The sequence below is a fragment of the Phaseolus vulgaris genome, chromosome 2 (genome assembly GCF_000499845.2).
Source record: "Phaseolus vulgaris cultivar G19833 chromosome 2, P. vulgaris v2.0, whole genome shotgun sequence".
Classification (NCBI taxonomy): domain Eukaryota; kingdom Viridiplantae; phylum Streptophyta; class Magnoliopsida; order Fabales; family Fabaceae; genus Phaseolus; species Phaseolus vulgaris.
In genome coordinates, this window is record NC_023758.2 from 6,649,385 (window position 1) to 6,665,950 (window position 16,566).

Genomic DNA, 16,566 nt, shown 5'->3' on the forward strand with positions numbered 1-16,566 from the left:
TCAGTTGCTTGGCCCACATGGCCAAGGCCCAAGTCAACCTACTAAAGGGACTTCTGAAAGGGGGAAAAGGTACATTTTTCATAAGATCAGAGAATTCTCATTGAGCACCATCGCTGACTTGAGCGTCAGAGTGCAACCGTAGGTACCCCCACCGGCCGACCGAGGCACGCGAAGAGAGAAGGAAACTTGAAGCATAGGACAGCTAAGAGCGAAGTAAGTATTGTGTATCGACGTGGATCAACATTGCTCAGCCCCCAATATCCATACAGGTACAGTATCTTCTCTATGTTGAGAGTGGAAAGAAAAGATTCTTTGTAGACCCATTCAGGTGGAGCCACCTTAATATAAGTAAAACGTTAATCACCATTACATCTTAATTACAGGATAAATATGGACTATTAACAAAATTCTATTTGAGTGACTACTTATCAAAATAACCAAATTAACATGGCAATTACTTCCTTCACCCGATCAATTGCTTCCTGCACCCAACGAAGTTTTTAAAATTCAACTATGTCCTTGTCTTTGGTGTTTATGGATGGATTTATCCGGAACCCAATATTAATGTTTATGGATAAAAACATCCAGAAGTCATAAAGCTGCTTATGGATGAAAAAATCCAGAAGTCAAGCAGGTGCCTATGGATGACAATATCCGGAACATATAATTGTTATAGATAAAAGCAATACATGGTTTTTTTTAAATGCTCATAACTTAATATCCCAAACCACTGTAAATAACAATACTAAAATCCACATTCAATAATATAGATAAGGTTCAAATGCATCATCATGGATAAAAATATTACATAAAAAAGAATCTTAATACATTATCCCTACATGCTCAATCATTCCTACGTGAATCCTAACATATACAACTCTATCATCAGTCGCTCCTCGTGCTAACATAATGACTGCTTGTATGCCTTCCCAAACATGACTGCCCTCCACGACATCACCATGATTATGTAATGGTTGCAATGTTTGTGTAATTCTACAACAAATACCCTACAAGAATAACACAAATAAATACGTTAATAAAGTTACAAGCATACCAGGATGTTCAGGATGTGACTCCTCAAGATGTGCTCCGTGGCCACGTGCATCTGAGGGTACCAGTAGGGGACGCTCATTATCCTCCGCATGAATCACATATGGATGTGATACAGATCTAAACCAAGACATGTACTCTTCAACGCAAGCGCCTGGATAAGGTGATCTAGCCATACCATTTATGACATAATCAACATAAAGAGAATTCTTCAAAATTCCATGGGGAATTTATGTTTCTGTTGGGATTCTATCAATAAGATGATTATTTTACAACATAATGCAATCAAAGCTTCATTACATTTGTGATGCATTTATGCGCGTTGAAGCATGTATCCTAACACACAATGGTCCCTACGGATGACAATATCCAGAACACATTGTTGTGTTTATGGATGAAATTATCCAGAACCCATATTGGTGCCTATGGATGGATTTATCCGAAACCCAATATTGGTGCCTATGGATAAAAAAATCCGGAAGTCATAGAACTGCTTATGGATGGAAAAATTCCAGAAGTCATACACGTGTCTATGGATGAAAAGATCCGGAAAGTCAAGTAGGTGCCTATGGATGACAATATCCGGAACATATAACGGTTGGGTGCACATATCTCACTTAACCTAATGTCAAATTCATTGAGGGCAATTTAGTCTTTTCTTATTTACAATCGGGTGCCAGTTTGAAATGATCGGGTGCAGGGAGAATCAGCCAATTAGCATTATACTACTTTGGGGGTCCTCTAATACGTTTTACCGCACCAGAAAGGTTGCTTCATTCTTGGTAATAAAGATTAGTATCCGTATACAGTAAATTGTTAAATACAATGAGAAATAACTAAAAGCTGGCTCAGAAATAAACGGCTTTGGAAGTTATATTATACAAAGAAAGTAAAGGTAAAGAGACTGTGGCCGTCATTATTAATCAATTTAATCACTAACTGCATATTCCTATACACAAATTTCATCTAAGGACTTCCTCTACATTGAAGGGGAAGATCGTCCAACCACGAATCATCCATAAGTGGGGGCAAAGATTCTATCTCAGAGGGCCATTCACAGCTACAATCTATTTCATCAAAGATAATGGGTCCAGATTTTGCTTCCCTACGTTGGAAAATGGTTTTTAACCCAAGATTACAATGCACAAAAACCAAATCGCTGAATTTTTCCAGCTTCACTCTGTTTTGGTTTTTGTTATGTATACTTTGGAAAGTACTCCAGTTCCACCTGTACCAAAGGGAGCTACAAGGTTGGCTAAGTATCCTCATTGCAGCTTTCTGAAGCGTGGGGATTTCATAACCATAACTAGTCCACCAGTCGCCTAGACATCCATAATATGAAATAAGCAAAAGCCTTTCAGAAGAACAAAAATGCAAGATGCTTGTTCAAATGAGAAGAGAGAGAAAGTCAGCTCAAGTATAAAAGAGCACATGCTTTCAAAACATTTAATGCCAATCCCCCATGCCCATTATTAAGATACTTCAAAATTCCTCTAGACACGGTATAATACAAGGACTTCAACCAATCTTTTCCCCAAATATCAGTCAAATATACTAGAGCTATAGAACTTTTGACCAAGTTAGTGTAAGAGATTGCAATTATTTTTGGCAGATGCAATTGATATGATGCAACAATATGCGACTAAGGGGAGTGTCAAGGAGAAGTACAACCCATTTCAACAATGACTCATGTGAGATCACAGTGGAAGGTATTTAATTGTTGAACAAGAGCCATACCAGGGGCATTCAGTGTTCTTCCCAAGACAGCAAAGTCAGTCCCAAGTGCACCCTGGGCGTTGATGTAAGTAGGAAGTTCTTTGGTGATTTCCATTTTCTCTTTATCTGTAGTTGCCAACCTGAGCATGGCTTCTTGAAACCCATTCCTCATCCTCAAATCTTTCTTGAAGTTTGGATTGTAAGAAATTCAAGGATTAAGAAATGCAGCTGCTGTATGTAATGATGAATGAAGTTGCATATTCCATCTTCGATCAATTATTTCCCAGATTGGGAGGTATTTCTCTTCGATTCCCTTATAATAGACCTTGATCACAACTTTTGCACTCTCTATTCCTTCATATATATAACCCATAGCAGGCATATCCCCATCAACCATCCTTAGGAATTTAACCAGTGGCTCAGAAACACTCAGCTTCATGCGCATACTTCCAAAATCTATCGAATATAGCAATGACTTAATGGCCTGTGCATCTGGACGTCTGCTATACATGGAAGACAACCATTCTGAATGAGAAAACATTTTCTTTAAATTATCCTCCTGCATCACTATAGATCTCAAGGAAAGGAAATCAGTGACAAATCTAGTAATTTTTGGTCTGATTAATTCCTTTCCACCTGTAAACTTTCTCATTATATTCAGAATCCATGGATGACTATAAATGTACTGTGTGATTGTCTTTGCATCTTCCAGGACTGTGCTTACCCAATCTTGTCTACCAATATCCTCTAACATCTTATCAATACAGTAAGCGACACAAGGAGACCAAAAAATAAACTATACCTCGCTATGAGAAGCCTTCCAGCACTGGCATCTGTCATAACCTGAACAACATTTTCTAAACCAACTTCCAGCACAACTGACTCCAGGAGCTCAAACAAGTAAATACTGTCATCTTCATGACCTGAAACATCAACCGACTTCAAGAACAACGTTCCTTTTGGACATGCAACAGAAAAGACAGCAAGTGATCCGATCCTACCATCAGACCAATTATCACATAAGACTGTGCACCCTGTTTCTTTCCACTCATCCCTGTATTTTTTATAATCATTGTGAATATCAGCTTTCACTTTTTCCAAAAGAGTAGACCTTAATTTCTCATAAGTCGGTGCTTTATACCCTACCCCACACTGAGCTATGGCGTCCACCATCTCCTGATAATACATGGATTTAGCAGCACTTAAAGGAATAGAATTATGGAAGAAAAATATCGCAAGTTTTCTATCAGCATCATCCTGCTTTTGCTTTTTGCCATCATCCACTATTGGCTGGGCACATGGCGAAGGATGTGGAAATAATAAAGATGGACAAGCAATGCCATCCTGTCCACTATACCCATGGCTATGATGCAATCCACCACTAGCAGACGAGCTATTCTGTTGACCATTTGAAATAGCAGCTTGATATGCCTTCTGTTTCTTGGGAGTTTTTGGTTTCTTGGGAGCACTTAATATACTTTGAATATGGTCTCGTACATCAGTTGGAACTTCAGTGCATGGAACAATGTCTTTGTTTTTAATTTGAGCCAAGTGATTCATCCTGTATACACCTCCACTGAATTCCGTTGACAATAATTACATCTGACCTTTTGTTTAGTTGCATCAACCAGGACACAATGTTCCCAACAGGGATCTCTTCCACGAACCATTATCTTAAAATGCACATTGATTCAATAAGATTGTTGTAGAGGTTTGTCACGTTCAAAGAAGCTCAAAATATGTGAAAGAACTAAAAAGTTACTGAAGACAAACCACCACTAAGTAAGCCCAACAAGATGGATGTAGTCAATAAAATTGTCCATGATTAAATGTAGTATATAAAATAATATCAATAAGTAATCAAACGCATTAAACACATAACAAAACAGATTCTTACGATAACCATAACATCTGTCAACCACACAAGTAAACTTCATCTTGCCCTATGATAATCAACAGTAATTTCAGCAGTGCTACAAAATATGGAACCAAAATTACAATAGTCAAACAAAACAAGCAAGCTTCAATGTACTTTATCGTTCAGTAAAGAATAAAGAAGACTATAGGAAGAGAGCAACATCGAGAGAAGAATCATTGATAACAAGCAAATGGAAAGAAGATTAAAAGACATCCAATTGTGTTACAACCAACTGCATGCCTGCTTTAAAGATTGGTCCAAATTAAGAGAACAACTGATCACAAGTGCAATTATTGCATGTTAAATGTGCTCTTGCTTAAACAAATGTGTTAGAATTAAGTGCCCCCACTGAACGGTGAATGTATTATATCTAATTTCAATTCCAGGTTCCAAATTGTTCCATCTCGAGCAAACCTGTCGGATAAATTTGATCCCTGTTTTCCATTCCCATTTGACCTTTCTAAAAGTAACGATTCTCTACTTTTCATTCGCAAGCACTGAATTATAGGATATCTTTGCTATCTTGGAAATAAGATACAGATTTCACGAGATATTCTCAACCTGTAATTGGTGTACATGAGCATGTCAACAACACAACATACTGTGCCTTCTAGCAGTCAAAGGTGAAAGATCTCTAGCTTAGCTATATAAAAATTAGATTATGCATGGTCCAGGATCACATAAACTTAGCAGACAAAAAATGGACTTGGAGTTTCATTACAACAACAAAAATAACAAAGAGACAAAAATAAATTCGCTTTAGCTTGTAAAGATTCAGCATCAACTAGGGTTTCTATAATAATCGTTCAGTTGCAAAATAACTTGAAGGATTAAATTCAATCAATAACTTTGTCTTTCAGTTACCACTCATGATTCATTAATAGGAGACACTTCATTTGACGACAGGTAGAAAAGCACAACATATTGGCCAAAATTGACAAAATCCGTCCACATCAAAAGTTGAAAAAGGAAAAAAAAAACATAAAATTAGGTGTAAATAGATAAAAAAAAAAGTAGAAAGGGGCAATGAAGCACATAGATAAGATAAGATGGTGAATTGATGAAGGAGAAAAACTACCCGGAGGATCTCAATGCTGAGAACACAAAAACAGGGAGAGCTGAGAGGCCTTAGTTGAAGAAACTGAAAGGAAAAAAAATGGTTATATAGGTGTGCAACACTTAGAAGAGTGGGGTACTGGGAAGAATGGAAGGAGAGAAAGTGAATAGAGCGTTTAGATGAAGGTGAAATTACAAAATTTCCAGCATGATTCTTCTTGGGATGATGCATTGACGAAGATGAAAATGGAATAAGTAATTTATCAAAAGCCTATTACGATTAGAATTAAAAAAAAAGTCACGTCAAATTAGATTTTTATAAACTTATGTTTGATCTTTATTAAAGAAAACAGATCTAAGTGTAATGTATTTTATTTTTCTAATCCATTTTTAAAAAAAAGTTGAATTCCCTACTTGTGAACTTATTTAAAATTTTACTTCTTATAAGCTTTTTCAAAAGATAATGAAAAGCACAAAAAGTCAAGGCAAACGTTATCTTATCATATGCAAGTATGACGTCTACTTCCTCCAATCTACGTTTAAAGTAGAATTTTAAATTTTAGTTTTCTTATTTAAAATTTCAATTAATTTAGCTTTATCCCTTTTTTACATAAAATAGAATATTTATAATTCAATTAAAGTATTTTTCACTCTAGACAATCCTACTTGAATAAGATAGCAATATTCAACCTTTTCCAAATGTGAAAAGTGGTTGTAAGAATTGTTGTCATAATTTACTTATGAAAATAAAATAGTCTCTAAAAGGGGTTTTTCCAAGGAGCAAAGTTATATTAATTAAAGTATAAGCAGAAGAGAGGTGTTGAGTGTTGGAATCCAAAGCTGTGGAACAATCCTGGAAGATATGATAAGAGGTGGAATGAAAAAAGGAGTGAGTTGGGCTAATGGTGTTGTTTGCTTTCTAAAATGTTATAATCATTAACTCCACTAACTACTTCACCAGTTTAAGCTAATGGGAGTGCTACCAGGTTCAATCAAAATCTTCCTCAAACTGCAATTTCTTTATCCAATGCTCACATCTTCATTAAGAATACTTGTATTATTTTTATTGCCAAAATGATGACAGAGTGAGTGAATAATGTCATCATCTTATAATTTATTTTGTTTTCACTTTAGATGTGATTCGTTAATATGGGTGTGTGGGTAACATTTTTGTTTTAGAAAACAGTTTGGTGTATGTGTGAAAAGGTGCATAATTAAAGAAATGAAAGTGATGAAATAGCAAAAGGCGAGGAAGAAGAGTGGGCGACAAGGATAGCATATGATAGCATTGAAGCACTCTGGATACATTACAGAAACAAAGTAAAAGGAAAATTAAACCACTCATGTGCATGACAAAACATGCGCTCCACCCTTCTGTTTCTTTAGAATTAAAATGTCAAAAATGTTATTCTGCCATACTGCTGGATTCAATGTTCAAGGAAACTCATCATCATTTTCATCTCCCCAATTTTCTTTTGTCTATCCCAGAAAATGAGAAATTATTGCAGAATTTATAAGCACAATAAAAAGAAGATTTCAACAGTATTTTCAAATTCAACATCTATGTACAATAAGTTACACAACTACAACAAAACCCAGTAGTTGTTAGACTTGTCCCATTTTCTTGTGCCTCCCATACACAAAAGAAATTACATCATTTACAAGAATCCACTTAATGCGGTATTTGGGGATTATGTTGGGAATAATTTGTATGATTGGGTTGGTGACTATCCTCATAAGAGGAAAGGTTTGTAGTCCACCTTCCAGGAGTATTATGTAACACAATATATAGCTAGATAAAATTAAACACCAAGAACCTAAATTCAAGTCCATGCTATTTTGTTAATCCTCTTGTGTCAAACTTTTAACATAACAAAATCATGTTCAAATCTTTTGTGTGTCACATTCTTGACAAATAATCAAGGAGACCTTATATCATTCATTAAGAAAGATATAAACACAAAATTTGAACATGACATGGACACCTGAGGATTTATTCCCATTTTGTCACACATATATTTTTAGCTTGCTCTGTTTCTTAAGGACAACCACTTACTAGATGCAGTGCATTCTAAAGCCCTTTTCTGTCCATGTCTGTAGTTTGCAGTGCATTTGATTCAATCTGGCTGAAACAATTAAAACCAAAATCATGAATACCAAAGTCCTGGCAGTCCAACAACCAAGGACAGTTATCCTCCCACATTGGCAAGCCCATGCCATTATTTTCATTCTCTAATTTAGGTGTGCTGTCCCATAATGTGTCCATAAGAGGGGTTTCATCCAGCCACATGCTGTTCATTAAATACACATCACTGCAAATGCTATTCATCAAAAGGGATTCTTCCCCAGAAGAATTTTCAGCTGGTGATGAGGTGGAATTCTCTTCCCAGTTGAGAGTCACACCATTTTCCTTAACCTGATGGATGTTATCAACTTGTGGCAAATGGTCTGCAGGGGAAGAACTATCATGGGATGAGAGTTGTTTGTTGAGAGGTTCATGAGTAACAGGATCGATACCCATCTTAAGGAGCTTTTTCTTGATGTGGGTGTTCCAGTGATTTTTAATCTCGTTGTCTGTTCTTCCTGGTAACCTGGCAGCAATCTTGGACCACCTGAGACAGACAAACTACAACAATCACTCACTCCTATACCCAACAAAACTGATGAGTTAAGTCCCCACATTGTAAGCCTCTTTCTTAGTCCCAAAGGTAAGTGTACCCGTATCAAACAAACCCTATAGATAGCTTCAAATGAGGAATTATCTCCTAACTAATAACACTACGTCATTATTCCTTACTCAACAATCATCTCCAGCTTATTGACTTTTGCGTGCTATCAATTTATCATATTTTTATCACTTTAAACATTATATACTTTTAAATATATTATAAATAAACTCTTCACACACGCATGCACTATTCACTCTCCTTGTACGTTTTACGTCTGAATACTAATAACTTTGCTTAACTTAGCCAGCTTAGAACATGATTTAAAATGCAAGTACCTTGTTGAACATAGATGCATGTAATGACTTAGGAGTTTAAACTTGTTTGAAGGAGAAAGCAAGCCAAAGCACATGTTGTGGTTGTGAGAAGTTATTAGTAGGTTTTGGTATTTTGAAAATGTAGTTACCTGTGTTACGTAGATATTATATTAGTCGAGATGATAGGGTAGGAGAGGATGTAATATTAAAAACCTGTTGCCAAGACGGGCATGGAGATCAATAACAAGCTGTTCTTCTGCCTGTGTGAGGAGGCCTCTCTTCAAATCAGGCCTTAGATAATTAGTCCAGCGAAGACGACAACTCTTACCACAACGACGAAGGCCAGCAAGCTTGGGAACAGCACGCCAACAGCACTGGCCATTGGTGAGAATGAAGTTTATCAGTTTTTTGTCTTCCTCAGCAGTCCATGGACCTTTCTTCACTCCAAGTTTGTCACAGCAAGGCTGTCTCCCCATACCACTAACAATGCAAACCTTCAAACTAGCTTCTTGTTGAGACGACTCAAAAGTCCCACGCTGAACTTTATATATTAATAAACCGCACTCCTTTTCCTGCTTAATTATTATATCAGATAAAAAAGATGCATCCCAAACAAAACTCAAATAAGAGACACAGAAAAACTGGGGGAATTTGAGGGCCCACCAAGGTGTTGTGAAAGCTATGTGGGAACCAACATGGTATGTTCTCACTGCATAAAATGGGTGATGCTCAAGAATTTGTGACCCAAAGGCAGAGCTACATGTAAGCATCCCAAATGGAAAAAAATGTGTGAAATGATTAATCCTTTTCAATTTTCCTTTGCAAATCCACTTCCCTAATTGCACTCTTACTCCACCCTCTCGTCATCACCACGTCTACGTGTCCTCATTAGCGCTACATTGTGATAGAGTGTGGATCATTGCTAAAATTGTTGGGTCCGCATCTGCAACATAACCGTTTGATGGGATGAAATTGTAGCTATTGGATGTGCTTGAAGGAGACTGATATAACGCACTGCTGCGTGTGAGACAATTAGCTGCTTAGTTTGAAAACTTTAATGTAAAAATACACTGAGAATTTTATGTAGTTAACTTTCCACAGTTTTGTTTTTCTTCTATTTTTCCCATCCTACAAACCAATAATTCCCAACTTCCTTTTCTCTAGCCATCATCAGTGCATACCTGGTGTGGAAAGTTGGAGAGTAGAGACAAATGGAATATGCCTAATCGAAGTATAGAACCATTCCACAAGTCATGACTTTGGTATCTTTTGAAGAATATTTAATAACTTGAGCAACAAAGGATTAAAAACAAATGAAATGCTTTCTGCTTAAGAATGTTTGTGGAAGCTGTGAGAGAATACACTATTAGCAATGGAATGTAGAGTAGTGAATAAAAAATGAAAAGCAAAAGAGCTAGAGCAACCTGAAAATCGAAGAAGGAGTTTGCATGATGGTACATTTATGGAAGAGTGTTGATATATAAAAAGGTTTAATATGAGAAGAAAAAAGGATTTATTTTTCATTTATTTTTCTCTTATTTAACCTTCTGATGTATATATATCTTTTTGATGGAACTATCATGTCACTCTTTAATATAACATTTTATTACATGCCACCTTCTGCTAAGGTTAGGAGTAGTTGCCAACTTCTCTTTTCACTATAAGGTTCATAATTGTTTTAATCCTATAATTGAAAGTTAGATTTTTTTTTTATTGTTTTATTTAGCTTTACGTAATTTCTATATTGATCTATTACATTTTGAACCTGTTTGATAAATATAAAAATTGGATCTAGGTATATAGTAATTTTTTAAAACCGGGAGATATCCATGGTTGAGTTGCAAAGCAAAAATTATCGTGATTTTCTTTTTCATATAAGGTTTAAATTTTGAAAATAATTTTTAAAAAAATGGGACATGTGTGGCATGAATTGATTATCTGTGGGATGGTATTATTTTATATCTTCATTATAAAACATAAAAAAAAAAAAATCAATATCAAGATTATGAATTGGTTCTTATCAGCCATTAAGCATCTAATTATATGAGTTAGGTGAAATGGGTCTGTTGTGTTGTGTACTTGATTTGTCAACTCTTGTTGCCATGGAAGATGCCCATGTGAAATGAGGCCAAACATTAGAGATGGCAGAGAAAAAAATAAAAGGAAGAAAATATATTACTACAATTTTTTTTAAAAGAAATAAAATTTATTTGGTTAAAAAAGTATATAAGAAAAATAAAATTTAAATTTTTTTAGTTTTAAAAATAAAATTTATAGTTATAAGATGGGAAGTATTTTTCCAATTAAAACGGAGAACTTAAATTTTTAAAAAAATATTTAGATTGATTCAAAGAGAGAAAAATTAATTCTTTGCACATCATTATAATCGAGGAAAGCGATTCAACTAGAACAACATATATAACAAATAAATTGAGTACGAATAAACCAACATATTTAAGGTACATGATCATTTTTTCTCCCTCTCTTAATTTACACTTACACACACACAAACAAGTTATTCAATTTATTCCACTAAAATTATTTTTAAATATACTAAATTTCATTAATCTAACTATTGGTATGAGATGTTGCATCATATAGATTAAATTCACATTTTTTTATGTAAATTAAAAATCATTTGATATTCTATCATAGTTGCTTTCACTTTTTTTTATGTATTTCATCTATTCATTTTAATGTAATCCTAACTATGAGGTATGTGCTTATACATCAAGAGCTTCACAAAGATTTACGTTTATAATGAAGATTTAGGTTAGTAAATTTGTATTCTATGAAAAAAGTTATTAAAAGAAACATAAATGAAAAAGCCTTATTCATAGAATAAAATGACCTCAGTGTGTACACATCTTAACTTGTTCCCGCACATGTGCGATTAAATTTTTATTAATGAATTGTGATTGATTTAATCATACACACATTAATTCTATCTTCAGAAATTACCAGATAATTTTGGATTACTATTAGTTCCCATTAATAATGTAAGCATGTGATTATTTTTTTAAATTATAAATCATAAATATGTGTTGTAAAAATATTAATTAGCCACAGATAAGTAAGCATCATGAATTACCCGACAATCCACTGCACAAAACACACACACAGAAAAGTAATTTATATATTATTTTAATTATCATATAAGGAGTTCATGATCTAATTTAAAATTAATTTAAATAAGTCCAACTTTAAAATCAATACTCAATAATTTTAGGACATTTTGAGTAATTTCGACCTAGATGAATCCAACATTTTTTAAAATTATTATATATTAGCAGCAATTATTTTTTCTTACTTATATATATATTATAAACTATATTTTAATTGTAATGATAAACCTCTTTAATTTTATGATTTAATTATACATGATATTAAAATATTTTGTTTAGAAATTGCAACGTTACTAAAAATTTGGATCTTAAACAAGTGGAAGTGAGATTCAAGTAAATGATTTGTTATAAGATTCCAAGTTGGAAAAAGACAAAAATAAAATTACGGTAACCCGTTAAGCAAACATCCCTCCCACACAGAGAATGTCCGTTCTACCACCGTTACATAAACTTATCTATCTACACATTAATTTAAATCAATTTCTTACTAATAAAAGTCTTATTAATAGATTGTGACTAATTTAATTAATGACCAATCTTCTGAACAAGATTTGGTGAAACAAAGGAAATTGTAATTGCAGGAGATACAAGCTATTGACGAACAATGGAAATGAATAATTAATTCCAATGCAGCAAAGTTTTGTGAAGGGAAAATTAATATTTCTAATTAAACACAACGTAAACGCAGAAGAACAGTGCGAAGGAGAGCCCAGTGAATGTAGCTCTGCTTGTGCCTCCTTCATCGCCTCTCGCCATTGCTGCAAAAAGATAAAAATGCAGTATTGAAGAAACAACAAACCATACAAGTATTATATAATATTAAAGATAAATTTTATTAAAAGATATCTTTCAACTTATTTTATAAGATTCATGATCAAGTTTATAAATAACTTATCATTCTATAAAAGGTTATTCAAAAAATAGTTAATCGTGATGAAGTCGTGAAAAAAAAGAATTGAGAATTCTTTCCTGGGGGCGGCGGTGCCAACGACGGAGGCGGAGCCGAAGTGGAAGATGCTGAAATTTTGATAAATAAAATTTGATATGTTGTATAATATGAATTGATTCACGCCAAATAAAATATTAAGAGAGAAATTATGAATGCAGTAATAAAGGACCTTTGCAGGTGGTGGTTTTGAAGTTGACGCCGCATAATTGAAGAAGATGGATAGCCTGAGAGGCAGTGATACCTAAACCTTCAAATATTCCAGGAGTTGATGCAATTTGGCAGAAACATGACTTCTGGGTTGCGTTTATTTCTTTGATTGGATTGCAGCAAGTTTGGGGTGGTTTAGTGGAGTTCATAAAATAAAGACATGGAGATAGCTGCTTCCAGCATTCTGGCATATTTTGTCCATTCGCAAACTCAATTACAGTCATGCCCAACACCAACACAATCACCCAACTCCTCATCATCAACCACTCCTTCATTTTCTTCTTCTTCTTCTTCTTCTTCTTCTTCTTCTTAATTATCATCATGTTCTTTCTACTTTCATAAATACCTTCAAATCCATCATTGCCTCGCTGGACTCCCCGTTTTCAATTCCCTAATCACAAGACGAGATCCCACGTCCTCGCTTAATGCTTAATTAAACACAACAAAATTGTCTCATAACTTGTCAATTTTAATATTGGGATTTTATCGTTTGAAAATGACACAAAAACAAATTATAATAAGATTCCAAACGTTTTCAACTTAATATTGTGAGGTAGGTTGAATAATGTAGCCTACTATGAAACTTAAAAAATGAATGGTTCAGTACGAGCCCGAAATAAAACAAAAAATTATTCTCTCCTTGATTCCTGGCAACCCTTCATATCTATACAACTTTTTGCCTAACCAACCTAATTACACTATAAAAATGGTACTTGACCTTTGATCATCTTGAAGGTTTCGAACACAAATTCAAAAATATTACTGTAGTACATTGATTCATCTGCTTCAAATGAAATTTTTAAGGCAGTATCTATTCTTTGAGTGCATGGTTGCTTGGTGGGGTTGAGGAGGAGACTAGCATCCATTTGTTTTTTTAGTGTAGATTTGCTTGGTTATTGTAGAACCATTGTTGTGCGTGCTCAGCGTGTTTTACAACGTTCCATTGTTAAATTTTGTTCAGGTTGAGCAACACGCGTCTGATTCGGTGAATGAGGTTTGGGGTGTTGTTTGGATCGCAGTAATCAATGAAGTTTGGAAGCATAGAAACATGGTTATTTTTAATGGGGGAGTAGTGGATGTTCTGGAAGCTTTTACTTTGATTCAATTAAAGACTTGGTCATGGATTACATTCAAATCACACTTTCTTAATTTTTCTTTTTCTGATTAGTGCATAGATACGTTGATTTGTATGAGAATGATCTCACGTATCCATTCAAGCTGTTTGATGTCTTCCTCTGGGTTATCTAGAAGAGTTTTGTTTTAACAGATTTTGGAATAAGTCTTGTAATAAAGGTTATGGATGAGTTCTTCCATAAGGTTGAATCTCTCTAAAGTGATTAGTATTTTTTTATTATTTATTGTAGATAAAAAAATAAAGTTATTGTAGTATTTGACTAATTGTTCCTATAATGGGAAACATATTCTGAATCACTGAGATCAGGGTGGGACAAATCAAATTCAACTTTCAATCTCTCTCTACAGATATTGAATCGCACTTCAACAACTGTATCCTCTATAAGCTTGTGTGTAATTTATTCTTTTGGCTCACTCAAAATCGTTCCGAAAAACGATTCTTCACGATTTCCAAACAGATGAGTAAAGGGGATGGAACAAATAACTAACTAAAACTAGCTAGGAAGAGACAAAAAAAATGATGAGTGAATCCATGTAAAAAAAGAAAAAAAAAGGAGTTAATTGGCACAAAATGTTCCCACAAAAGTGTGGGTGCAATTTGTGAAAACACAGGAAGGTGACGTGATTCACTTGCTACGAATTATTTGGTAGATTTTTTTTATAAATAAATTGAAATAAAAATGAACTTTTTATTATAAGCTTAAAAAATAACTTGAGAATTTTGATTTTTAGAGAAGTGAAACGAGAAAAGCTGTATAACTATTAAATGCATAAACTCTTGTTGTTTTTAGCTTTTCATAAAATTCTCCATAATTTAGTTTCTCCAAAAAATGGCTTTTACTCTCTATTCATAAACTAATTGTATTTTTTTTATTTATAAGTATATATAAAAATATTAAATTCTATATTTTTTCCCTCTATATTAAATACTAAAGGAACCCCGCAACCACTGTGAACGGGTCCACGAACCTACATTCGACCAAATAGACAAGTGGTTTTTGCTTCCTGCCATGTGGTTTTTCTTCTTGCGGCCAATAAATTTGAATCTGCATTTTATAAATTGACGGGAAATGATCAAGTTTTTAAATAAAAGTGGGGAGTGCAAACTAAAATGTATTCTTGATTTTATATTATGAAATACATTTTCGAATTTTGTTTTCGGAATATTTTTCTGGATTAGATTTTTGGAACAACTTTTTGACACTCTTTCTAAAATATGTTTTTAGATTTTCATTTTTTAAATTTTATTTTCAGCAATATATTATTTTTATTTTGGTAGAATGAGATTTTAGTTTTTCAATTCTATTCCAAAATTTTATTTCTATTTTGGATTTCTTTTTTCAAAATGTATTTTCCAATTTCAGAATTTTAATTTCAAAATGAAGGACAATTATGGAGTTCCAAATTTATTGGGTGCAGGAAGCAATATCCTAGATAAGTGTATTTTATTGACCAACAATATATATGGCTGCTTCTTTCTGCATCTCCATACCTTCTTCTTGTGTCACCCCATAAATTTTTGTATTCCAAAATATCTTTTATTAATATTATAGATTACATAATTTGGAAGTCTTTTCTATACACAAGATTAGCTTTAGCTTTTAGACTAGGTAATCCAGAAACCTTTTTTTCAGATGTGTGATTAGCTTCCGGATTACATAATTCGGAAGTCTTTTATGAATATGAGATTGACTTTTGGATTATGTAATCCAGAATATATCCAGATTACATAACACATAAGCTTATTTCAAATCCAAAAAAGAGTTCCAGATTTTATAAATCTAAAGAATCCAAAAATATCTTCCGAATTATGTATGGGATGACAAAAAAAAAATGATAAAACGATATTTTTACATTTAATATGGGGTGGCAGAAGAAGGTATGGAGGTCTAAGAAGAATGAGTCAATATATAGGCTGCTTCTTCCTGCACCTCCATACCTTCTTGTGCCACCCCCATAAATTTTTCTTATTCCAAAAATACCCTTTTCAATATTCTGGATTATATAATCCGGAAGTCATTTTTTAGATTCAAAATTAGCTTCCGGATTATGTAATCCGGAAGTCTTTTGTGATTAGCTTCCGGATTACATAATCCAGAAGTCTTTTCTATACATAATCCGGAAGTCTTTTTTTCCGATGTGTTATTAGCTTTCAGATTACATAATCCGGAAGTCTTTTATAAATATGAAATTGACTTTCGAATTATGTAATCCGGAATTTATCCGGATTAAATAATCCATAGGCTTATTATTTCAAATCAAAGGGGTGAAAAAAAAGGATAAAATGGTATTTTCATATTTAGTATGGGGTGGCACAGGAAGGTATGGAGGTGTAGGAAGAAAGAGTCCAATATATATTGTGGGTGCGAAATGGCCCAGTCCATTCTGGAAAACCCAACAGAAAAGCTTGTGCAAAAAAAAAAAACAC

General features: G+C 33.8%; 3 protein-coding genes across 7 annotated transcripts; all 3 read right to left on the reverse strand.

Moving 5' to 3' along the window:
* Positions 1-770: 770 nt before the first annotated feature.
* Positions 771-6,028, reverse strand: LOC137810519 (uncharacterized). Of its 5 annotated transcripts, XR_011080913.1 has the most exons (4): positions 5,937-6,028; positions 5,763-5,825; positions 2,788-4,439; positions 1,899-2,372 (listed from the first exon to the last, which is right to left on the reverse strand). XR_011080913.1 is itself a non-coding variant. In XM_068611849.1 (2 exons), the coding sequence occupies exon 2, from the start codon at positions 4,324-4,326 to the stop codon at positions 3,514-3,516; it is 813 nt and encodes a 270-aa protein (XP_068467950.1). In that variant the 5' UTR covers positions 4,327-5,825; positions 5,937-6,028; the 3' UTR covers positions 1,899-3,513. The 5 variants fall into 5 exon arrangements, 1 of the variants encoding a protein (XP_068467950.1); XR_011080914.1 differs by lacking the exon at positions 1,899-2,372 and adding an exon at positions 771-1,218 and having other exon boundaries at positions 5,763-5,962; XR_011080911.1 differs by having other exon boundaries at positions 2,788-5,825.
* Positions 6,029-7,264: 1,236 nt separating this feature from the next.
* On the reverse strand, positions 7,265-9,612 carry LOC137810518 (MYB-like transcription factor ODO1). Its single transcript, XM_068611848.1, has 2 exons — positions 8,937-9,612; positions 7,265-8,352 (listed from the first exon to the last, which is right to left on the reverse strand). Exons 1-2 carry the CDS (start codon positions 9,491-9,493, stop codon positions 7,812-7,814), a joined length of 1,098 nt encoding a protein of 365 aa, XP_068467949.1. The 5' UTR covers positions 9,494-9,612; the 3' UTR covers positions 7,265-7,811.
* Positions 9,613-12,328: 2,716 nt separating this feature from the next.
* LOC137809602 (non-specific lipid transfer protein GPI-anchored 8-like) lies at positions 12,329-13,440 on the reverse strand. The gene is made up of 3 exons (XM_068610715.1): positions 12,967-13,440; positions 12,818-12,865; positions 12,329-12,606 (listed from the first exon to the last, which is right to left on the reverse strand). Exons 1-3 carry the CDS (start codon positions 13,325-13,327, stop codon positions 12,512-12,514), a joined length of 504 nt encoding a protein of 167 aa, XP_068466816.1. The 5' UTR covers positions 13,328-13,440; the 3' UTR covers positions 12,329-12,511.
* Between the last annotated feature and the right edge of the window lie 3,126 nt (positions 13,441-16,566).

Excerpts from the sequence above, each read along its gene's own strand:
- LOC137810519 (XM_068611849.1), bottom strand. The coding sequence starts at position 4,326 with ATGAATCACTTGGCTCAAATTAAAAACAAAGACATTGTTCCATGCACT.
- LOC137809602 (XM_068610715.1), bottom strand. The coding sequence starts at position 13,327 with ATGATGATAATTAAGAAGAAGAAGAAGAAGAAGAAGAAGAAGAAGAAA. Across the intron at positions 12,866-12,966 it reads CAAAACCACCACCTGCAAAG|CATCTTCCACTTCGGCTCCG; the intron begins GTCCTTTATTAC and ends TCAAAATTTCAG. Across the intron at positions 12,607-12,817 it reads GTTGGCACCGCCGCCCCCAG|CAATGGCGAGAGGCGATGAA; the intron begins GAAAGAATTCTC and ends ATCTTTTTGCAG.
- LOC137810518 (XM_068611848.1), bottom strand. The coding sequence starts at position 9,493 with ATGCTTACATGTAGCTCTGCCTTTGGGTCACAAATTCTTGAGCATCAC. Across the intron at positions 8,353-8,936 it reads CATGCCCGTCTTGGCAACAG|GTGGTCCAAGATTGCTGCCA; the intron begins GTTTTTAATATT and ends TGTCTGTCTCAG.